Raw genomic sequence first — 19462 nt, forward strand, 5'->3', positions numbered from 1 at the left:
GAAAATACAAATATTGCGAATATCGAGACCGCGCCGAAATACAAGAGCAGATAACCCGACGAGAGGCTGCCAACGACTTAGTAGACTGTCAAAAATAAAAGAACCTACCCACATACAAATATTAAAGTGTTCGTCGGTACCGAACATTCTCCCGCCTAAGCAGTAACCGCTGCTTAAAAATAAATAAGTATACAAGTATATACGTACAACCGATTTTTTTTTTTGTAATTAGTCTGAAGGCAGTCTAGATAGCCTACCTATTGCCCGCTTGAGCGTTGCTCCATTTGCAACCCGAATATCCGCTAATCTGACCACACCATCCGATCCTGGGTAGAGTTTAATTATCCGACCGCGATTCCACTGAAGAGGAGGGACGTTGTCCTCTTTCAGCAGAACTAAATCACCTTCCTTAGGAGGAGAGGTGGAGTCCGTCCATTTGACCCGCTGTTGCAAAGTGTGAAGATATTCTAAGTGCCACCGATGCCAAAAACTTTGTGAAATTTGCTGTAACAGCTGAAACCGACTTAATCTATTCATCTTCACATCTTGCAACGGATACTCCGGTAGAGCATCCAGCGGATGACCGATAAGAAAATGACCAGGGGTCAATACCTCCAGATCATGAGGGCTTGAGGAGATGGGACACAAAGGTCTAGAGTTCAGTACGGCCTCAATTTTACAGAAAACCGTGCTAAGTTCCTCAAAAGTTAATTTTGTTTCCCCTATGCACCGTTTTAAATGAGTTTTCGCCGATTTAACCGCAGCCTCAAACAAACCACCCCATGATGGACAAGCTGGAGGATCAAAAATCCAAGTAATACCGCGCTTGGACATATTATTACCGATATAATTTTGATTTTGTTCCAAAAAACGATAAACTTCCCTTAAATAATTATCAGCACCCTTATAATTAGTGCCACAGTCCGACCGAATAAGGGAGGGCAAGCCGCGCCTTGACACAAGCCGAGACAAGGCGGCAATAAAAGCCTCAGTAGATAGTTCCGAAACCAACTCCAGGTGAACCGATTTTGTGGCCAGACACACGAACACGCATAAGTATGCTTTGGTGATTTTCGGATTCCGTAACTTATGTGTTTTGACCTGGAAGGGTCCAGCAAAATCCGTACCGATACCTTGAAAAGGTCTAGCCGAAGTAACGCGATCACGAGGCAAATTACCCATCAATGGCTGAGTCGTCAGGCCTTTCAATTTGTAACATTGAATGCACTTAAAAGTGACATTCCTAACAGCTCTCCTAGCTGAAAGTACCCAAAAATTCCGTTGTAATATAGCCGTAAGAGCATTTGGTCCCGCATGACAATTTTTCAAATGCAAATCCAAAATTAAAAGTTTTACGAAATGTCCCGATTTTGGCAGAAGCAAGGGATGTTTTGCTTCTAATCCGATCTCCGCATTTTGGAGCCGACCGCCAACGCGCAACAGTCCACGAGAGTCTACGAATGGAGTAAGACTCCTTAAATTGCCTCTGATCTGTTCGCCGTTACCTAAAGCTTCAATTTGCGAACCGAAATGTTTCTTTTGAATCAAACTGACCCAACAAAGTAAGGATTCTTTCCTTTCTGTCACCGTTAAATATTGCTTTGAAATCCGATTATTTTTATTTTTACAATTATGAATAAATCTCCGAATCCAACCTGTAGCCGATATTAATTTATCAAGTGAACTATATCTATCTAAAATCCACTCAAATTCCGAATCCGATTCCGTTTTAGTAACTGCACAACATCTAATACCAGGCAGTTCCGAAGGCCTCTCCACCTCGCGAGAGGGCCAGGCGGACTCATGTTGAGTAAGCCAGGCAGGTTCCCACCACAATGGATGAGAAAGTAACGTTGAAGCCGTTGACCCGCGTGAAGCGACGTCTGCCGGATTCAAATTGCCAGGTACATGTCGCCAGGTGATAGTAACCGCAGAATTTTGAATTTATGAAACTCTGTTAGCCTCGTATACTTGAAGAGTATGAGGTGATGTATGATGAGTAGGAGTGACGTCACGGACGCGATTCGAAGCAGTTGCTAGTCAAATCTGTGTTAAGAATTTAAATAAAAAACAGTGTTAAAAGTAAACATCCTTTAATATACTTAGCGGGAAGTTAAAATATAACATATAACACGACTTATTCACTATATACATTGAGATAAAACTGTGTTTTAAGTGCAAATTCAGTGAAAATTAGATTGGTGGCCAGTGTATTTTGGAAGTTCTACCCCGTGTTTTTTGTTTACAAAAGCGGTCAGCTGTTTAAAAATCAGCTGTTGTTAGACAGCTGTCTCCCTGTTTGCTGTCACTTGTCAAACAAGAGCGCCATCTAGTAGACTACCTGAGAACTTTGAAGTTGCACTACATTATACAATATCATGGCTAACAAGTGCACTAACTGCGGAAAGTTCCACTCGGCCATAGATGGCGTTGTTTGCGGAATTTGCTCCGGAACTTTTCACCGGGAATGCGCGGGAGTGTTGGAAGGAGTCGTGGTTGCCGCTGACTGGGCTTGCCTCAGCTGTAAGCGCAAGCGTAGGCAAAGCAACTATGATGACACACCAGTGAAGGGAGCTGCAGTTTCATGCAATACGAATTTAATTAACCCAATTCCTGCGACGTTATCCGCATCTGGGGAGATTATAACAGGTGCTCATGGCGAGGCGGGAGATGAGGCTGTAATGAATAGCACGGCAAATAATGCAACTTTAGAGTTCCACGTTGACCTTGCGCTGGAGATAAGATCGTTCAGAGAGGAACTGGGATCTCTCAAAACGCATTGCAGTAACGAGATACGGGGAGTGAGCGGCGAATTTAAGGAATTAAGAGAAGAAATCTCTAGCTTCAAGGCCGCGATCTTTGCATGCAATAAACGACTGGAGGACATGGAAAAGAGAGTGGAAGCCATGGAGACCAATTACTCCAGCAATAAATCTCCTGCGATAGAAAGCCTCGAGCAAGCCATAGAGGATTTAAAAATGGAATTGCACGATCGCGATCAAGATTTACTGGGTAATGACATCCAAATATCTCACATACCCGAGACTAAATCCGAGAACCCAATCCATCTCGTGTCAGTGATTGCGTTGAAGCTGGGCATGACCGTCGACGAGCGCGACATCGTGAGCGCCGTGCGGGTAGGCGCGCTGCGGCCTGCAGCGGGAGCGGCGGAGGGCGCGGCGGCGGCGGCGGCGCGCGCGCGGCCCCTCGCCGCCGCCGTGCGCCTCGCGCGCCGCGCCACCCGGGACGAGCTGCTGCGCGCCATGCGCGTGCGCCGCGGCCTCACCACAGCCGACATGGGCCTCGAAGGAGAACCAAAGAGGTTCTACTTAAATGAGAGACTTACAAAGCTAAATAGGCAACTGTTTGGTAAAGCAAGAGATCTGTGTAAGCGGTTTTCGTGGCGATTCGTATGGACAAAAGATGGTCGTGTGTTTGTACGCCAAGCCGAAGGCAAACCGGCTTCTAGAATCAGATGCGCAAACGACCTGATTAATATTTTTGGAGAGGAACCAGTTCGCTCCACTTTGTAAATTATTCTTCTGTTATAGTATTTTCTGCTGTATGTGTTCGTGTTATCTAATGGTCATGCTCTGTTGCCTCAGTGCTGTTATGGATAATCTGAAATGTAAAAAAAATTATATTGAGTCAGAGAAACTTTGCAATTTTTGTCACAATAATTTGTATATAGGTTGTGTAAATAATGTATTAGCTTACCTTAAATTTATGATCACTCTATTAGTCAGACACATAAAGAGGCAGTGGAGCATCGGTGGGGCGGGTGGAATGGCCTCGGGTTCAGGCTGCTGGCTGCAAACCTCGTTGTGTACTCGCTGGAACGACAAATATAGGTATATGTTTATAAACTATTGTATCACTTTTATTTGGTTAAGAAACTATTATTGCACTTTCAACATATTATTTGTATCGGTTTATTGTTATTGTAGTCTGAATATATCATATTTATTAGCTGAAAGGTTAAGGCATAGGTTAGCGATTGTTTACTTACGTGTTTGCCTTTATCCCTTCACATTTCCTTCGTATTCCTTGCATTGGCACTTCTTATCATATAATATAACTACTTATGATTAAAACAAATTACTTTAAGGTTGGTCTGTTTAATGCAGGTTCTCTTGGTACTGGACACGACGAACTGACTGTGACTATACACAACTCTTTAGCAGACGTGGTGGCGATAAATGAAACGTGGTTACGTGACGGCGAGGAGGGCCGCGCTCCGCGAGTAGCCGGCTATCGACTGCGTCACGTGGCGCGGCCGAGGCGACTGCGCTCGCGGGGCGGAGGCGTGGGATTTTTCGTGCGGCAGGGCCTCTCCGCCCGCACCCTACCACACCCCCCCGCTACTACCGTCGAGCAAATGTGGATTAAAAAGAATGTAAATGGGAAAAAGATAATAATAGGCACAGCTTACAGACCAGACTGGGTAAACGTTGACTTATTTCTAGACGCAATTACAGACTCCATGACTTCTTTTAATGACTATGACAGGATTGTTTTATTAGGTGACTTTAAGGGTCTGCAAGGGGTAATCGAGGGTTGCCATTGTCATAGAATTATGTAGTAAACGATGCTCTACAACCTTGAAAAAAATCACACAGGTAGCCGAAGAGTCTAGCTAGGTGCTGAATGATTCCAATTCAAGTAAATGCTTATGGATAACTGTAAATAAAATTCAGAATATCACGAAAAAGCAGTCCCGTATTGTAACAACTGTGTCGTAATTATCAAGAATTTTCATATGATTTTTATCATATTATAAAGTTAAATGCTTGGACTAGGCGCTAAATACCTTGTTTTTTAATAAACACACACTTATTTTGTGTAAATTAATCGCAAACTTGAGCAATTTTTTTCCCTCAAATCTTCATACAAATATCTATGGCGGCTTTCTGTGTTATAAAATCATAAACACAAGCAACGTTTGACTCAGTCGGCCGCTGGCCTCCAAAGAAGGGTCACGTCGGTTTAGGCAGCACTGACAGCTCGCGATCTTTTCGTGTACAGATACAAAATCACTGCACATTGGTTGTCATTGCACTTTTTCAACTTTTATGACACCAACATAATTTGATTTGAAATTGAGGAAGCATAATTCTTTTAGTATATTCAATACATTAAATTATATAGTGGGTAATATTCTCGTGACATTACAGTCTCGTAAAAGTCTGATGAGGAGCAGGAATATAGCGAATGGATCTAAGTGATGACAATACGCAGGTTAAGGATCAAAAATACAGTCGCATGGTGCTGGTGGAGGTATGGTCTCGTGAGGATCTGATGAGGGCAGTAACACGGTGGTGGCTCAATTTCATTTCAAAGATGTTAATAGCTAGAAGCATCGACTTTGGGCTATTAAGTATGTTTTTCAGAGAGAGAGAAAGATATTTTATTTTTCCTCTGGATGAGTTAGGTTTACTCGGTTTACTAAGTTCATTCTGTTAATGGCATCAAGTTGTTATGTGTTCATAAGTAATAATTATTGATTAACAAAATGCTGTTGGTTCTCCACGAAAATGTAAAAATAAAAATAATATAAATAAAAATAAATTCGTAACGTAAAATTGTCAATGACTGAATTTCTTCTATAGACAGTGGCCACTAAAAAAAAAACCAACGATAGATTGCGTGATTTGAAGATAAAGATAAAGATACATTTATTCGACACATAGACAGCAACAACAACAAAAAGAAAAATACAGATTTAAAGAAAAAGAAATACATACTTATACAAAACAACAAGGACAAAAAAAATAGAACACGAGACAAAAACAAAAATACAGACAAAATACAAAACAATAACACAACGGCTTGCTGTCCTGAGTGTCGAAACGGCACCAGCTCAGCATGAGCTGTGGACAGTAAGGCCACAGCACTTGATTGATCGGTGAGCTGAGCACCAAAATCAAGAAAATATTCAAAGTTTCCATCCTCGCTTTTCACGCACACACATCACAAACTCATACCTTGTTCTAGGAGCAGGGTCTACCCTGCTGCATTTCCATGACCACTTATCACTAGTGTCCCACCGGTTTCGGTGCTCAGCGGAATAGCACCATTAACCATTATTATTCTGAGATATCATCACTTCTTATTCTGAGTTACCCAACATAAAATCACGCCATCTATTGAAATCTTTTTTTTAAATTAGGTTTTGTCTATGGTGTAATCCCCAAATTTAAGGGTAAAAGCTAAATAATTATATTTTAACCTTTTTTATACCTATTATATTAAAAGACCTATTCAACGATACCCTACCTACACCATCAAAATAACCGGAAAAAATATCAGCCCCAATTTACTTGTATGGGACAGGGAGTACCACAATATTTTTTTGGGGTACTCCCCATCTATGCGGAATGACAGCTTGATATCTTTACCCGTTTCTGAGAAAAAGGGTGGTGACAGACAGTCAGTCAGACAGACGGACAACAAAGAGATCCTATAACGGTTGCTTTTTTCCTTTTGAGGTACGAAACCCTAAAAATAAGAAAAAATATTATGCTGCTACCAAAAAATGTACTTACAGGTATTGAAAAAGCGGTATATACTAAACAAATTATATATTTTTATTTGTAACTTTTTAGTTGTTTTTATTTTATGAAATTTTACGTCAGTTCATGATCATTTTTTATTTCAATAATTTTGTTGTTATTTAAATAGGTACCTTCAATATGCATATTTTTGTAATGTGAAAATCAAGCCCTTTCATTTGATACCTTACACGGCAATGTTGAATTATTATTTTTTCGATCATCACGTTATGTCCTCTAGAGGGTGCTATGTACATTTTAATGTAACGTCACAAAATCGCGCAATCAATACGCGTCTAACAATACCTCATACATTAAAATCTATCAAGCCGTTTAGGCTACAGGAGGAAACAAAGAAACAGACAAACATACATACATACAATCAAAAAACATTACCTTCCTCCTTCGGCAGGTAAGGAGTAAGACAGGGGGTCATTCTGAACTTTTGTTCTACGAGTTTTGGAAATTAACAAAAAAAAACCTTTTTCATAGAAACTTTGTTGGACACGTGACTTTTTACCATGGAAAACGAATATTTTTTTTCGCGAATTTGCAAAACTCGTAGAACAAAAGTTGTTCAGAATGACCCCTTGAGTCATCCCCTTTCGGCTTAGTATAGCCCTTTTGCGACACTATGAATTTACTTTGCTTCGTCGTCGGGGTTCAGTTGGCTGGAGGATGTCCGAAACTTATTATGTACACTTTAATACTTGTAGTTACCTTTCTACAAGTAAATACCACATTTGTTTGAAAAAGCTAATCGGGTTCCGAGTATGGAGTAAAGTGGCACTCCTATTAATTTCTACTCTTTCCTGGTGCCTACCAGTGTAAGTAAAAATTATACTTAAGTACCCTAAAATTACCCAAAATGTACTTGAACATAATTTTCAATAAAGTTGGCGAGTAAAAGTTTATCGAACCACTGTGCAAACTTACATGTGTGCGTGTCACTGCGTGTGCTGTGTGAAGAGCATTGAAAACCCAAATTTGGCGCGGCACGTCACCCTGTACAGGCCCTTAACATAGACTTTTCAAAGACTAACTGTGCATCTTTTAAGTCACTTGAAACTTTTCTACATACGCTTAATTTAACACAACACGTACGGGAGCCCACGCATTTTACAGAAACCAGCCAGACGACAATTGACCTAATATCTACAGACGCTAAGGTGCGAGATGTTAATGTAACATACAAGCGACCCTTAGGTCAGGTTAGGACGACATGCTTTTGTTACTATAACTCTTGACATTAAAAAGACAAAGACCAAACCTAGAACTATTACTTACAGACCAATTAGGGATATAGACATTGAACAGTTTAATAAAGACTTAGATTTGATTGACTGGGACAAACATATATAGGTGGTCATATAGGTGGAAACTTGTTAAACGTATTTTATACTTAGTCTTAATTAATGTATTCTTGTTATATAGTTAAGTTTTCCTACAAAAATAAAATAAATAAAATAAAATAAATAAAATAAACAGAATGGACGATGTTAGTGAAATGGTGAGGTGTCTCAATCAATCGATAATAAGTCTCTTTGACCTGCACGCGCCAGAAAAGACGATCGTAGTGAGAGAGACACCACATCCATGGATCACTGACAATATAAAATTCATGATGCAGTTACGTGACGACGCTTACGACGCTTACAGAAAGACTAAAACTGACGCAAAGAGACAGTACTATAAAGACTTAAAACACCAAGTAAATGTTGCGTTATATTTTGAAAAAAAAAGTGTTTTTTGAACAGAATGTCAATAAATACGCTCATGACTCTAAGACATTGTGGAAAAACTTAAAAAAGACTGTACTACCGACTAAACAGGACAATGATATTCCGACACATTACAATGATCCGGACGAAATTAATAGACATTTTCTAGACGTACCAGGTAATAACGATGTATCTGCATCAGACTTAGCATACTTTACCACAAACAGACACTCAGACAAGACATTTGGACTTACGACTGTTACAGCGGAACAAGTTCACAAAGCAGTGATACGAATTAAAACAGCGGCCAAGGGAATGGACTTGATTTCGATAGACATGGTAGAAATGACATTGACACGAACTATTGACATAATTTTGACTATAGTTAACAAAAGCATACTGACAAAGACTTTTCCTGACGATTGGAAGATTGCCAAAGTCTCCCCTTTCCCAAAGAAGCCGAATCCTTCGCAACTCTCTGACCTAAGACCGGTAAGTATCCTGCCGTGTACGTCGAAGATAATAGAAAGGGTAGTACATGATCAGCTGTCGCGGTACCTGGAGGATGCGGGAATACTTCCGAGTTTGCAGTCCGGCTTCCGCAGCGGTCGCAGCACAGCCACAGCGCTGCTAGATGTAGTGGACAATGTGCTTGCGGAACAGGAGAAAGGTCGGAGTACAATACTTGTCCTCCTCGACTTCTCCAGGGCCTTCGACTGCTTGAATGTGTCCCTTCTATTATCTAAAATGACGTACTATGGGATCGATCAGGCATCAGTGCAGTGGTTTGGTAGCTATCTATCAAACCGCTCACAGGTTGTAGGTCTACGTAAGGCAGATGGCAGCACTATACTATCCACACCGCGTCCGCTGACCAGAGGAGTCCCGCAGGGCTCAATATTGGGACCACTTTTATTTATTCTGTACAGTGCTGACATTTTATCGTCGGTGGAACATTGTCGCTATCACCTCTATGCCGATGACCTGCAGCTTTATCTTTCGTGTGATCCTCAAAATATTTTGGAGACCACGCGGAGGATAAATGCTGATCTGGAAAGGGTTGTGCAATGGTCCGAAAAGAATTGCTTACTGCTAAATCCAGGTAAATCCAAGTTCCTGGTCTTCGGAACAAGTCTCCAGCGAACGAGAACGATTGAGCAACTGTCGGCTACTACTATCCAGGTACGTAATGTGCCAATAGAGCGGGTTGCTCAAGCTAGGAACTTGGGTTTACTAATGGATGGACAGTTGAAATTCGAGGACCATATTGTAGGGGTGGTAAGTAGCTGTTTCTACCGGCTCAAAGTACTGTACAGAATACGGGACTACCTCAGTGTCGAAATGCGGATCAAATTGTGTGAGTCACTGGTGTTGTCCAGACTGAACTACTGCGACGTTGTCTACGGTGGGTGCCTCCTCGGTAGATCTGAACGGCTGGTGCAGAGAGTTCAGAATGCGTGTGCGCGCTTCTGCTTCCGTATCCCCCCCAGGACGCACGTGACGCCATATCTGAACAACGCTAATCTGCTCAAAATGGCGGCACGAAGACGATTGCACCTTGCAACGTTGTTGTTTGGTGTGGTCAAGCGTGAGACCCCAAAATACTTGTATGAAAAACTGCAATGGTCGTTCAATTCATACAAGTATAAGGTCCGCTTGTCCGTGCCACCGCATCGATCAGCCGCCTTTCGAGGCAGTTTCAGATATGCGGCGTCCAAGTGCTGGAATGACCTCCCCCCTCCTTTAAAAAGGCTACATGGTAGGTACATAAATACCTTTAAGTGCCAACTTAAAGGTTACCTGCTGAATATGCAAAAATCTATTTAAAATTTCAGCACTTGAATATGACTATATTGTATTTATTGTATTGTATTATGTATACTTGTATTGTATTATGTTATATTGTCTATGTAGGTATGTATAGTATTCGTTACTTTGTTTCTTATTTATTACATGTATTTTATATTGGGTAAAGTCTCGATTTGTAGTTTCCGTGAGTCACATAAAGGGTCCCTGCTGAAAATCAGCGCTGCAGGTACAATATGTACTTGCAGCAATTGCTGAGCTCGGGGCCTTTTTGGCGCTGCGCTGATGCACCATCAACACAGGTTGGCCAATATTTTAAGTTATTATCTTTTTTATTTTTAGGAATTTAGTTTAGTTTTTATTTTTATGTCATTTTTTTTTGTTTTTGCTTTTATTAATTTTTATATTCAAATTGTATCTGTTGTTTTGTTGTATATGTTTTTGTTTTGTTGTATTTTTGGGTGTATTTGTGCAGCACCAAATAAAATCTTTTTCTTTCTTCTTTCTTTCTTTCTTTCTATGTATTAATCCATGCCAAAGAAATCATACTGTCGGTCCATCCAACTATCTCCTCAAATTCAACGGATCTTTGAAGACAAAGACTCACATGATTGAGAAGCTTAACCAGTAGCACGGCTCCACACAACTCCAATTTAGGAATGGTGGGACGTGTCCTGAGAGGGGCGACCTTGCTCTTAGCCATGAGCAAGTGTACCGACACCGAGCCGTCTTGGTTACTTGATCGCAAATAAACCACTGCCGCAAAACCTAACTCCGAAGCATCACAGAACCCATGTAATGAGTAGCTGCTTGCAGGCTTAGTCATAGTACATCGAGGAATAGCCAAACTTTTAAGGTTAACCAAGTCTTCCCGAAACGCTTGCCACTCACGCAACAAATCCGAAGGTAAAGGATCATTCCAATCGAGCTTGTTTAGCCAAAAACGCTGCAGTAAACATTTAACCCAATACACTACTGGGCAAATCCAACCCTTAGGGTCAAATATCCGGGCAACTACAGATGAAATAGATCGTTTAGTGTCCGAACTCGATGCACCAAGATTTAGTTTATAAGAAAAGACATCTCGAACCGGATCATACAAAACGCCGAGAACCGCAACCGTATGGGGATTTTCCGAATTTTCAAATAAGAGAGGTAATTGTTTATGATCATCAGGTAAACCTTGTAGAATTGCTGAGCTATTTGAAATCCATTTACGGAGCTCATAACCACCCGATTTCATTAAAGTAATTAGGTACTTTCTCAGGTCGAATCACCAAATCACCGACCAAATCTCACCACAGCAATACTGCACGATTAGTTAATAAAAAGGTAAGTATGTTTAACTTAAAAGATAAATGATTCAACGCCCATAGCGAGCTGAGACAATATGGTAATTACTAACGTGAGACGTAATTGTACCAACCGAATATCTGAGTTACAATAATAATCAAATTATAGCCGTAAAAATAAGTACTTAGATACCGTAGCTACCGAAGTACCTACCGTACGAAAACCAACACAAATATAAGTATTGACCGAACCGAAATAAATATACCTATACTTAGTACAATAGAAACTGTATTCCGAAAGTAAAATTATTACGTAAACAATATGCAATGAAGCTAACCGAATTGATAACACCGCCCTGAGCTAACCTCAAAAACTTACGTAACACGAAAACCTAATAATATAGCCGTATTAAAACCACGCTCTGCTACCAAAATGTTGGATAAATATATTTAATAAAATAAATATTATATAGGTTTTTGCTCACGTGAAGGTTCAAGGTCCAAAGCTCGGCGTGGAGGGCCCTCCCGATGCTTGAGTAATCCGTTTTAATCTTGAGGTTCTCACACACAAAATCACATGTCCACTTATAATCGTATACACAAATATAATGCCTAATAGCAGCTGGTAATATTTAACCGAAAATACAAATATTGCGAATATCGAGACCGCGCCGAAATACAAGAGCAGATAACCCGACGAGAGGCTGCCAACGACTTAGTAGACTGTCAAAAATAAAAGAACCTACCCACATACAAATATTAAAGTGTTCGTCGGTACCGAACAGTCAGTTACTGGGTGTTTTGCCCTATAAACACTTTCAAGGTATGATTATTCTAATTGGACAGTAAATCAGGAGTCGCTTCTCTTATTCATATTCTGCAAAAAAAAAACCTTTTCAACGACGTATCACTCATTTCTATTGATGCTGGTCCCAGCTTCCATAGATTTGTGTCCATCCTCTTGAAAACAGTTTCATTAAATAATTTAAAGTTTTGTAATTTAACATAATTTTTATAAATTTATTATGGTTCATATGGTTGTTTTCTTATTATACATATAGGATGTTGCCGGAGTGGTATATGTAGATTATGTAGTTACCTGAAGAGAGGTGACTCAGACTCATTCCGTGCAACTTTTGTTAGGTAGTTTAACTTAATGATGTTGATGACTTCGAAATTTTGTCTTTTATTGAAATTAAATGTATTTTTAACAACTTATGATTTTTTATATCTTTCCTTGGCCCCATTTGGTACATTAAAACTATGTAGGTACGTATAAAGTTTATTAAAAAGACGTATGTAGAAATATACGAAACGTTTTACACATTTGTTGTGCCGTAGAGTTCTCTTGCAAAACTAAAGGTACCTAGCGTAAAATTAATAGCTACGTTTACCTTAAAAAAATTACACGGCGGTGTTGTAAAAAACATTGTTCAGTAACTAGGTACTTAACTATATTATAATATAAAATTTAACAACATTTCCCATGTTCTACTCTACATACCTTAGATTAACAATATAAGAACAAGATGGTGTGTCACTTCACTGGCGCATTCGACGCTGTATCTATGTCAGGTCAGTATGTACAATACCTAGGAACTTACGTAGCGTATGACATGCAATGCAGTGTGTTAAAAAGGATAGACCAGACATATAAAGAGTTGTAGATTTTCACCTTTACTATAATTATTTACCACTATTGCAACACCTTGTACTTTTATATATCCGTCCTCATTGCTTCGCCGTAGACAAGTAAAAAAGCTACAATAAATAAAATTGCGATGGCCATGGCTTGGCCATCGCAATTTTTACTTAATTTTTGACAGGTAATAAACAGGAAAGTGATGGTTTTCAGTATGAAGTTACTAATTATGACTGTGCTATTTTACTATGGTAAGCTTTATTATTTACGGTAGTTAAGTATGGTAGAGTACAATTGGGTAAATATCTACATAATATCTATGTGTATATATATGTGGTGCTTTATACGAAGCATCTTCAATTTTCTAAGGCAAAAGATTGTTACTTAATCAATGTCTATTTAAAAAGTAGAAGAATTGCTTTTTCTTTGTAGTCAACCCCCAGTAAAAGAGTGAGATTTTTTTTCAACATTATAAGTATGTATTGTCTATCTTACCTGCCTTAAGAATATCAATTTTATCCTTATGCGATCCATACATTTTATGCGATCAGGAATTTCTCATAAAAAATATGGACTACGTGTAGGTAGGTATATAATTATGTTTTCAGGGAGCTGTGAGGACAAGGTGACTGTGAGGGAGCCCCCCGCGCTCCCCGCGACCCCCGCCAACAGGATCGTCGGGGGACAACCCACCACCGTCAGGAGATACCCTTACATGGCGTATTTACGATCATTTTATATGGTACTGCTGCTTTGCCAGACCCACCGACATAGTTATGGAAGCTGTCAACGCGAGCAATGAAAAGTTTAAATTTTCATAATACCGACACCAAACAGGGACGTAGGTAGGTAGGGGCAGTGCGTCTCAGTATGTCCGAGAAATACTTCTCAAATGTTCTAGAAATTCAAATGATGAAGGTATTCAATATCCATAATGAAAGTTATTTGTTGGGAGTTCTGATGTAAGTTATCAGATCATTTCAAAATTATGTGACATTACTTACTAATGATTTGATTAAGTATAACTAATTAAGTAGATACGTCAGTTTTCAGGGTTTTAAACTTCCACGGAATAATAATAAAAAACATGTTTTATTTTTTTTCGTTGTACAAATATTACAAAACACTACATTGTACAATTTTATAAGTTTTTAATTAAAAAATAATCATTTATAATTTATAGACAGCAAACTTTTACCATGTATTTCTGTTTCGATGGTAAGGTCGCAAAACTCTTGTTAAATTAGGAGGACATAGGTCCTCAAAATTAAAATTAAGAAGTTACCTTTCTCTTTTTCAAACCAGGTTGCGTTACTAGCGCGCGTCATACGCAACGCAACGCTAGCGCTGGCGCTCTGTTTACCATAGTAGTACAACACATCTTGGCGTCATAGCGCGGCGTCAAGTTAGCGCTCTGACGCGCGCTAGTAATGCTTTCTGTTTGACGTAGCCTTATGTTATTTTAAGGATATTTTAAATTTGCGGTTAGTTATTATATAGTTAGTTATTATGGCTGCAAGGCGCATCCAACTGGGTTGGGCTGCATTCGGGAAACTTCGTCACATATTCTCCTCGGCCATTCCTCAGAGCCTGAAGACAAAAGTCTTCAACCAGTGCGTCCTGCCAGTGATGACGTATGGTGCAGAGACGTGGACACTAACGGTAGGACTGGTCCACCGATTTAAAGTCGCTCAGCGTTCTATGGAGAGAGCTATGCTTTGGGTTTCTCTGTTGGATCGTATCAGAAATGAGATCATCCGTCAGAGGACTAAGGTTACCGACATAGCTGTCAAAATATGCAAGCTGAAGTGGCAGTGGGCTGGTCATATCTGCCGAAGAACCGATAACCGTTGGGGTAGACGAGTTCTCGAGTGGAGACCACGAACAGGCAAACGCAGCGTTCGACGCCCTCCTGCCCGCTGGACTGAAGACCTTAGGCGGGTGGCGGGTAGTGGTTGGATGAGGAAGGCCGAGGACTGAGTGTTGTGGCGCTCCTTTGGAGAGGCCTATGTCCAGCAGTGGATGATTATTGGCTGATGATGATGATTATATAGCCCTCATCGTAACGTACTTTATCACTGTATTACCAGATGCGTGGTAAGAGGCCGGGGGGTTTCTGTGGGGGCGTGATACTCACACAACACCACGTGCTCACCGCTGCGCACTGCTTATTTCGGTAATAAATTCCTAAATGTTGTAAGAACTTAGTTACGATTTAGCGGTCGGCCATTCTCCAAATTATCATGAACGTCTCACTATATTTTCCTTTCATTAATTTACAAGCTGCCTCCAAGAGCTTCGCTGCGCTTTGAAGGCGCTATTATACGCAGAACTAGCGCTGCCAGTGGATAAAAAATCATAACTTGCGTTTGAAAGCGTTTTCAAAAACTGCCAAGGCCACCCCCCTCGTTATCCTAATGTAAATGATATTAATAATAGGTATATATTAATCTATTTCTTCGGTATATATTTATAGAAGTATATATTATAGTTTATTATTATATTATTTCTATTTGTGTATTCTATTTATACAAGTATATATTTATAGTTTTTTATTATATTATTTCTATTTATGTATTCTATTTATTGTTAGGTACAATAATTATTGAGTGACATTGCAATTTCTTTCTTTTTTTTTTTCTCTTGTTTTTTTGCACACCTTTAACATTATTTCTCCTGTACTTCCTGTGGGTTGACTGGTAGAAAATGCTTTTAGCATTAAGTCCACCCTTTGTACACTTATTTATATATTTGTGCAATAAAGGATTAAATAATAAATAATTATCATGATAATTCCAATTTTTAGAACCGACTTCCTAATCCCTGGTGGCTGAAATATAGAAATTGCCGAAGATACCGCCAGAAACGGACGTCCTTAGCCATTTTTAGATTAATTTCTAGATTCAAAGCCGACGAGAATTGTGTTAAAGGTGTGAACCCTTCGCCACTGCAGTACATGATAATTCATTCAGTGAATGATCTAGGTACACCATTCCTATAAAATCTTTCCAGAAAAATCAATGACACTACAGCTGTTACTGGCACTACCATCTTGAGGGCATCTGAAGTTGTCATTCGCGTCGGATCCACCTACAATGATCGCGGAGGCTCAGAGCATGCGACGTCCAAGACCGTGGTCCACGAGGACTACAAATATTTGATCAGTTACGACAACGACATGGCAGTGTTGGTGCTGTCGGACAGTATAAGCAACTACCGGAGCAGCTCGGTGCAGCCAGCCGCCATCCCCCCGGGGGGGTATGTGGTCCCGGACAACGCGTCTGTGGTAGCTGTCGGGTGGGGACAGACTGATGTGAGTATCAAACACTTCACCTTATGGATTTTATCGGCATTTATATGTAGGTAAGTAATGACGACCGAATGGCGTAGTGGTCAGTGACCTGACTACTGAGCCGATGGTCCCGGGTTCGATTCCCGGCCGGGGCAGATATTTGTTTAAACACATATATTTGTTCTCGGGTCTTGGATGTGCCCGTAAAATGGCAATAGGCTCGCCCCATATTACATTGGGACTAACATAACACTCTGGCGAAGAGTGGGTGCAACAATGCACCTCTGCCTACCCCGCAAGGGAGTACATTAGTACAAGGCGTGAGTGCGTGTTTTTTTTGTGTGTAAGTAATGACCTAATTTCTTATTTGATAATAAACGGATATATACTTACTCCATGTTTGGCATGCTGCCGCAATGAGCCCCTGAATCATTTCTGTCGGCTTCCTATACCACTACTGTAATACTCCGTAGACGAACTGCAGCAAGTCAAGCCCCCTCGGCCTGCGGCACGTGGGGCTGCGCACGGTGGACCGAGACACCTGCGCCGCGCGGTGGGGGCAGGAGGTCCCAGAACTCCCAGACTCCATGCTCTGCGCGGGGCTGCTTGGTGTTGGAGGTAAGCTCGTATATCCGACTCGTCGATAGGCTGCACCGACTTTATGCAGACAATTGACGACTTTGACGATTATTATCGAATGCGTTTGCGAGTTGTGAGAAAGTTTGTGTCCGTCCACACACGTTGGGTATTTTCCAGACTTATTGTCAAGTCGTCATACATATCTCGGCTTACAATAAGAGTTTGTCCCCTACAGGAGCTAGTACTTGCAAGGGTGACTCAGGTGGTCCCTTGGTGTACAACGGGGTGGTGGTTGGGGTGACCTCATTTGGGAAGGCATGCGACACTTACTTCTACCCTGATGTGTCTACGCGCGTCTCTAGCTACACCGACTGGATCAACAACACTGTAAGTAGTTTAATTAAATTATAGAATTATACAGCGTTGGGGCGGTGCCCCGCTATACTGAAGCCTTGCACCCCACGGCTGAGAATGCCCCCCTTGAAGAGTTTCTTCTCTTAACATTTATTTATGACGAACAAGAAAATATTTTTGTTATCATACCTTACCTAATACGTATAAAATAGGTAGGTAGGTAAGTAGGAAACTGATTTACATTATAATTTTAAACATCCCAGGTAAGTCAAAACCAGGTTGTGGTTGTGCACAAGAACAGTCACAACACCGCTGTGGCAGCTGACGTCACCAGTTTGATGCTACTCGCCTTCGCAACGTCAATTTGGATTATGTATTCCGAATTCTCATTATTTTTTTAAGTAGGAGTACGTACCGATGATAGTTTTAGTGTCTAAAAGAGGATGGGAGGTTTAGGACATGTCCAATAAAGATGAGTCATACATCATACATCGTTGGATAGCTCTTTTCAAGTGATCGAAAAAATATTATGACGACAAATCCTTAAAGTTGTCCATTTTGAAATAGGTAGGTATTTTTTTTAATGTATGTTTATTATCAAAAATACATCTGAGTATTACACATAAATGTCTGCCAAACTATGAAAACTACAGTTAGGTAAATAATTGTAATGGTAGCTTGTTATAGATTTTGGGTGCTAGATACTTTTTGGTTCTTTGGCCATTGTAATAAGTATACGTTTGTAACTTTCATAAAAAAAAATTTTTTATTCGCAATTCTTGAAATTAAATGTATTTTTAACAACTTATGATTTTTATATCTTTCCTTGGCACCATTTGATTGATATGTTAATATTATGTAGGTACGTATTGAAATTATATATTAAAAAGGCGTTAAGTAGAAATAGGTAGGTACGTGAAACGTTTTACATATTTGTTGTGCCCTAGAGTTCACTTGCATAACTAAGGGTAGGGGACCATTAATGGCTACGTTTACCATTAATAAAATTTACACGGGGGTGTTGTAAAAACACATTGTTACGTACGGTCAGTTGCAGAGAAACCTGACCCTCCTCTCATACTAACAATGCTTCTGAGAGGGGTCAGGTTTATCTGCCCCTTACTGTACCTAACTACTTAACTATATTATAATATAAAATGTAACATTTCCCATACTTTACTGTACAGACCTTAGATTAACAATATAACAACAAGATGGTGTGTCACTTTAAAGCGTTTATTGTTTACTGGCGCATTCTACGCTGTAGGTAGGTATCTATGTCAGGTCAGAATGTACAATTCCTAGGAACTTACGTAGCGTATGACATGCAATGCAGTGTGTTAAAAAGGATAGACAAGACACAAAGAGTTGTAGATTTTCACCATCTTACTATATTTACCACTATTGCAACTCCTTGTACTTTTATATATATCTGTCCTCATTGCTTTACCGTTAACAAGCTACAATAAATAAAATTGCGATGGCCATCGCAATTTTTACTTACTTTTGAGACTGAAAATAAACAGGAAAATGATGGTTTTCAGTATGAAGTTACTAATTATTATAGAATAGAATAGAATAGAATAAATCTTTATTCAAAGAAAAACAACTTATGATATTACATACATCCCACAAAACCAAAAGTTGACTGTGTGTGTTGTATTTTAATGGTTCTGATGATGATGATGATGATGATGATGATTGGTCCGACCGATTTCGGCCATGGCGACCACTTCGACCCCTAGTTCTGTTGGTTAATGGTTCTATGGTAATGTTTATTATCTATGGTAGTTATAAGTACGGTAGACTAAAATTAGATATATCTATTATCTATGTGTGTATGTGGTACTTTATACTAAGCTCCTTCAGTTTTCAAAGGTAAAAGAATGTAACCTTACCAATTTTTATTTCTATATAGTTAGGTAGGTATACTTAATCAAAGTCTATTTAAAAAGTAGAAGAATTGTTATTTCTTTATTACCGATAGGGTACAATCAACCCCCAGTAAAAGAGAGATTTTTTTTTCAACATTATTAGGCATGTATTACTTACCTATATTACCTGCCCTAAGAATATCAATTTTATCCTTATGCGATCTTTACATTTTATGCGATCCATACATTTTATGCGATCAGGGATTTCTCTTTAAAAATATGGACTACGTCGTGTAGGTAGGTATATAATTAAGTTTTCAGGGAGCTGTGAGGACTCGGTGACTGTGAGGG

The 19462-nt window shown here is 39.8% G+C and overlaps 1 protein-coding gene and 1 long non-coding RNA gene across 2 annotated transcripts in view; one reads left to right on the forward strand and one right to left on the reverse strand.

Moving 5' to 3' along the window:
• LOC119691823 (trypsin CFT-1-like) overlaps positions 1 to 18130 on the forward strand; it is a 238995-nt gene extending 220865 nt beyond the window's left edge. Inside the window, exon 8 of the mRNA XM_048630988.1 lies at positions 17501 to 18130. Coding sequence (XP_048486945.1) covers positions 17501 to 17638 — 138 coding nt within the window. The 3' untranslated portion in view covers positions 17639 to 18130. The remainder of the gene's footprint in view (positions 1 to 17500) is intronic.
• Positions 3225 to 4376, reverse strand: LOC119693403. Its single transcript, XR_007267896.1, has 3 exons — positions 4010 to 4376; positions 3718 to 3833; positions 3225 to 3621 (listed from the first exon to the last, which is right to left on the reverse strand). It is a non-coding gene; the product is annotated as an uncharacterized LOC119693403 (long non-coding RNA).
• Positions 18131 to 19462: the final 1332 nt, after the last annotated feature.

The sequence above is a fragment of the Plutella xylostella genome, chromosome 27 (genome assembly GCF_932276165.1).
Source record: "Plutella xylostella chromosome 27, ilPluXylo3.1, whole genome shotgun sequence".
NCBI lineage: Eukaryota > Metazoa > Arthropoda > Insecta > Lepidoptera > Plutellidae > Plutella > Plutella xylostella.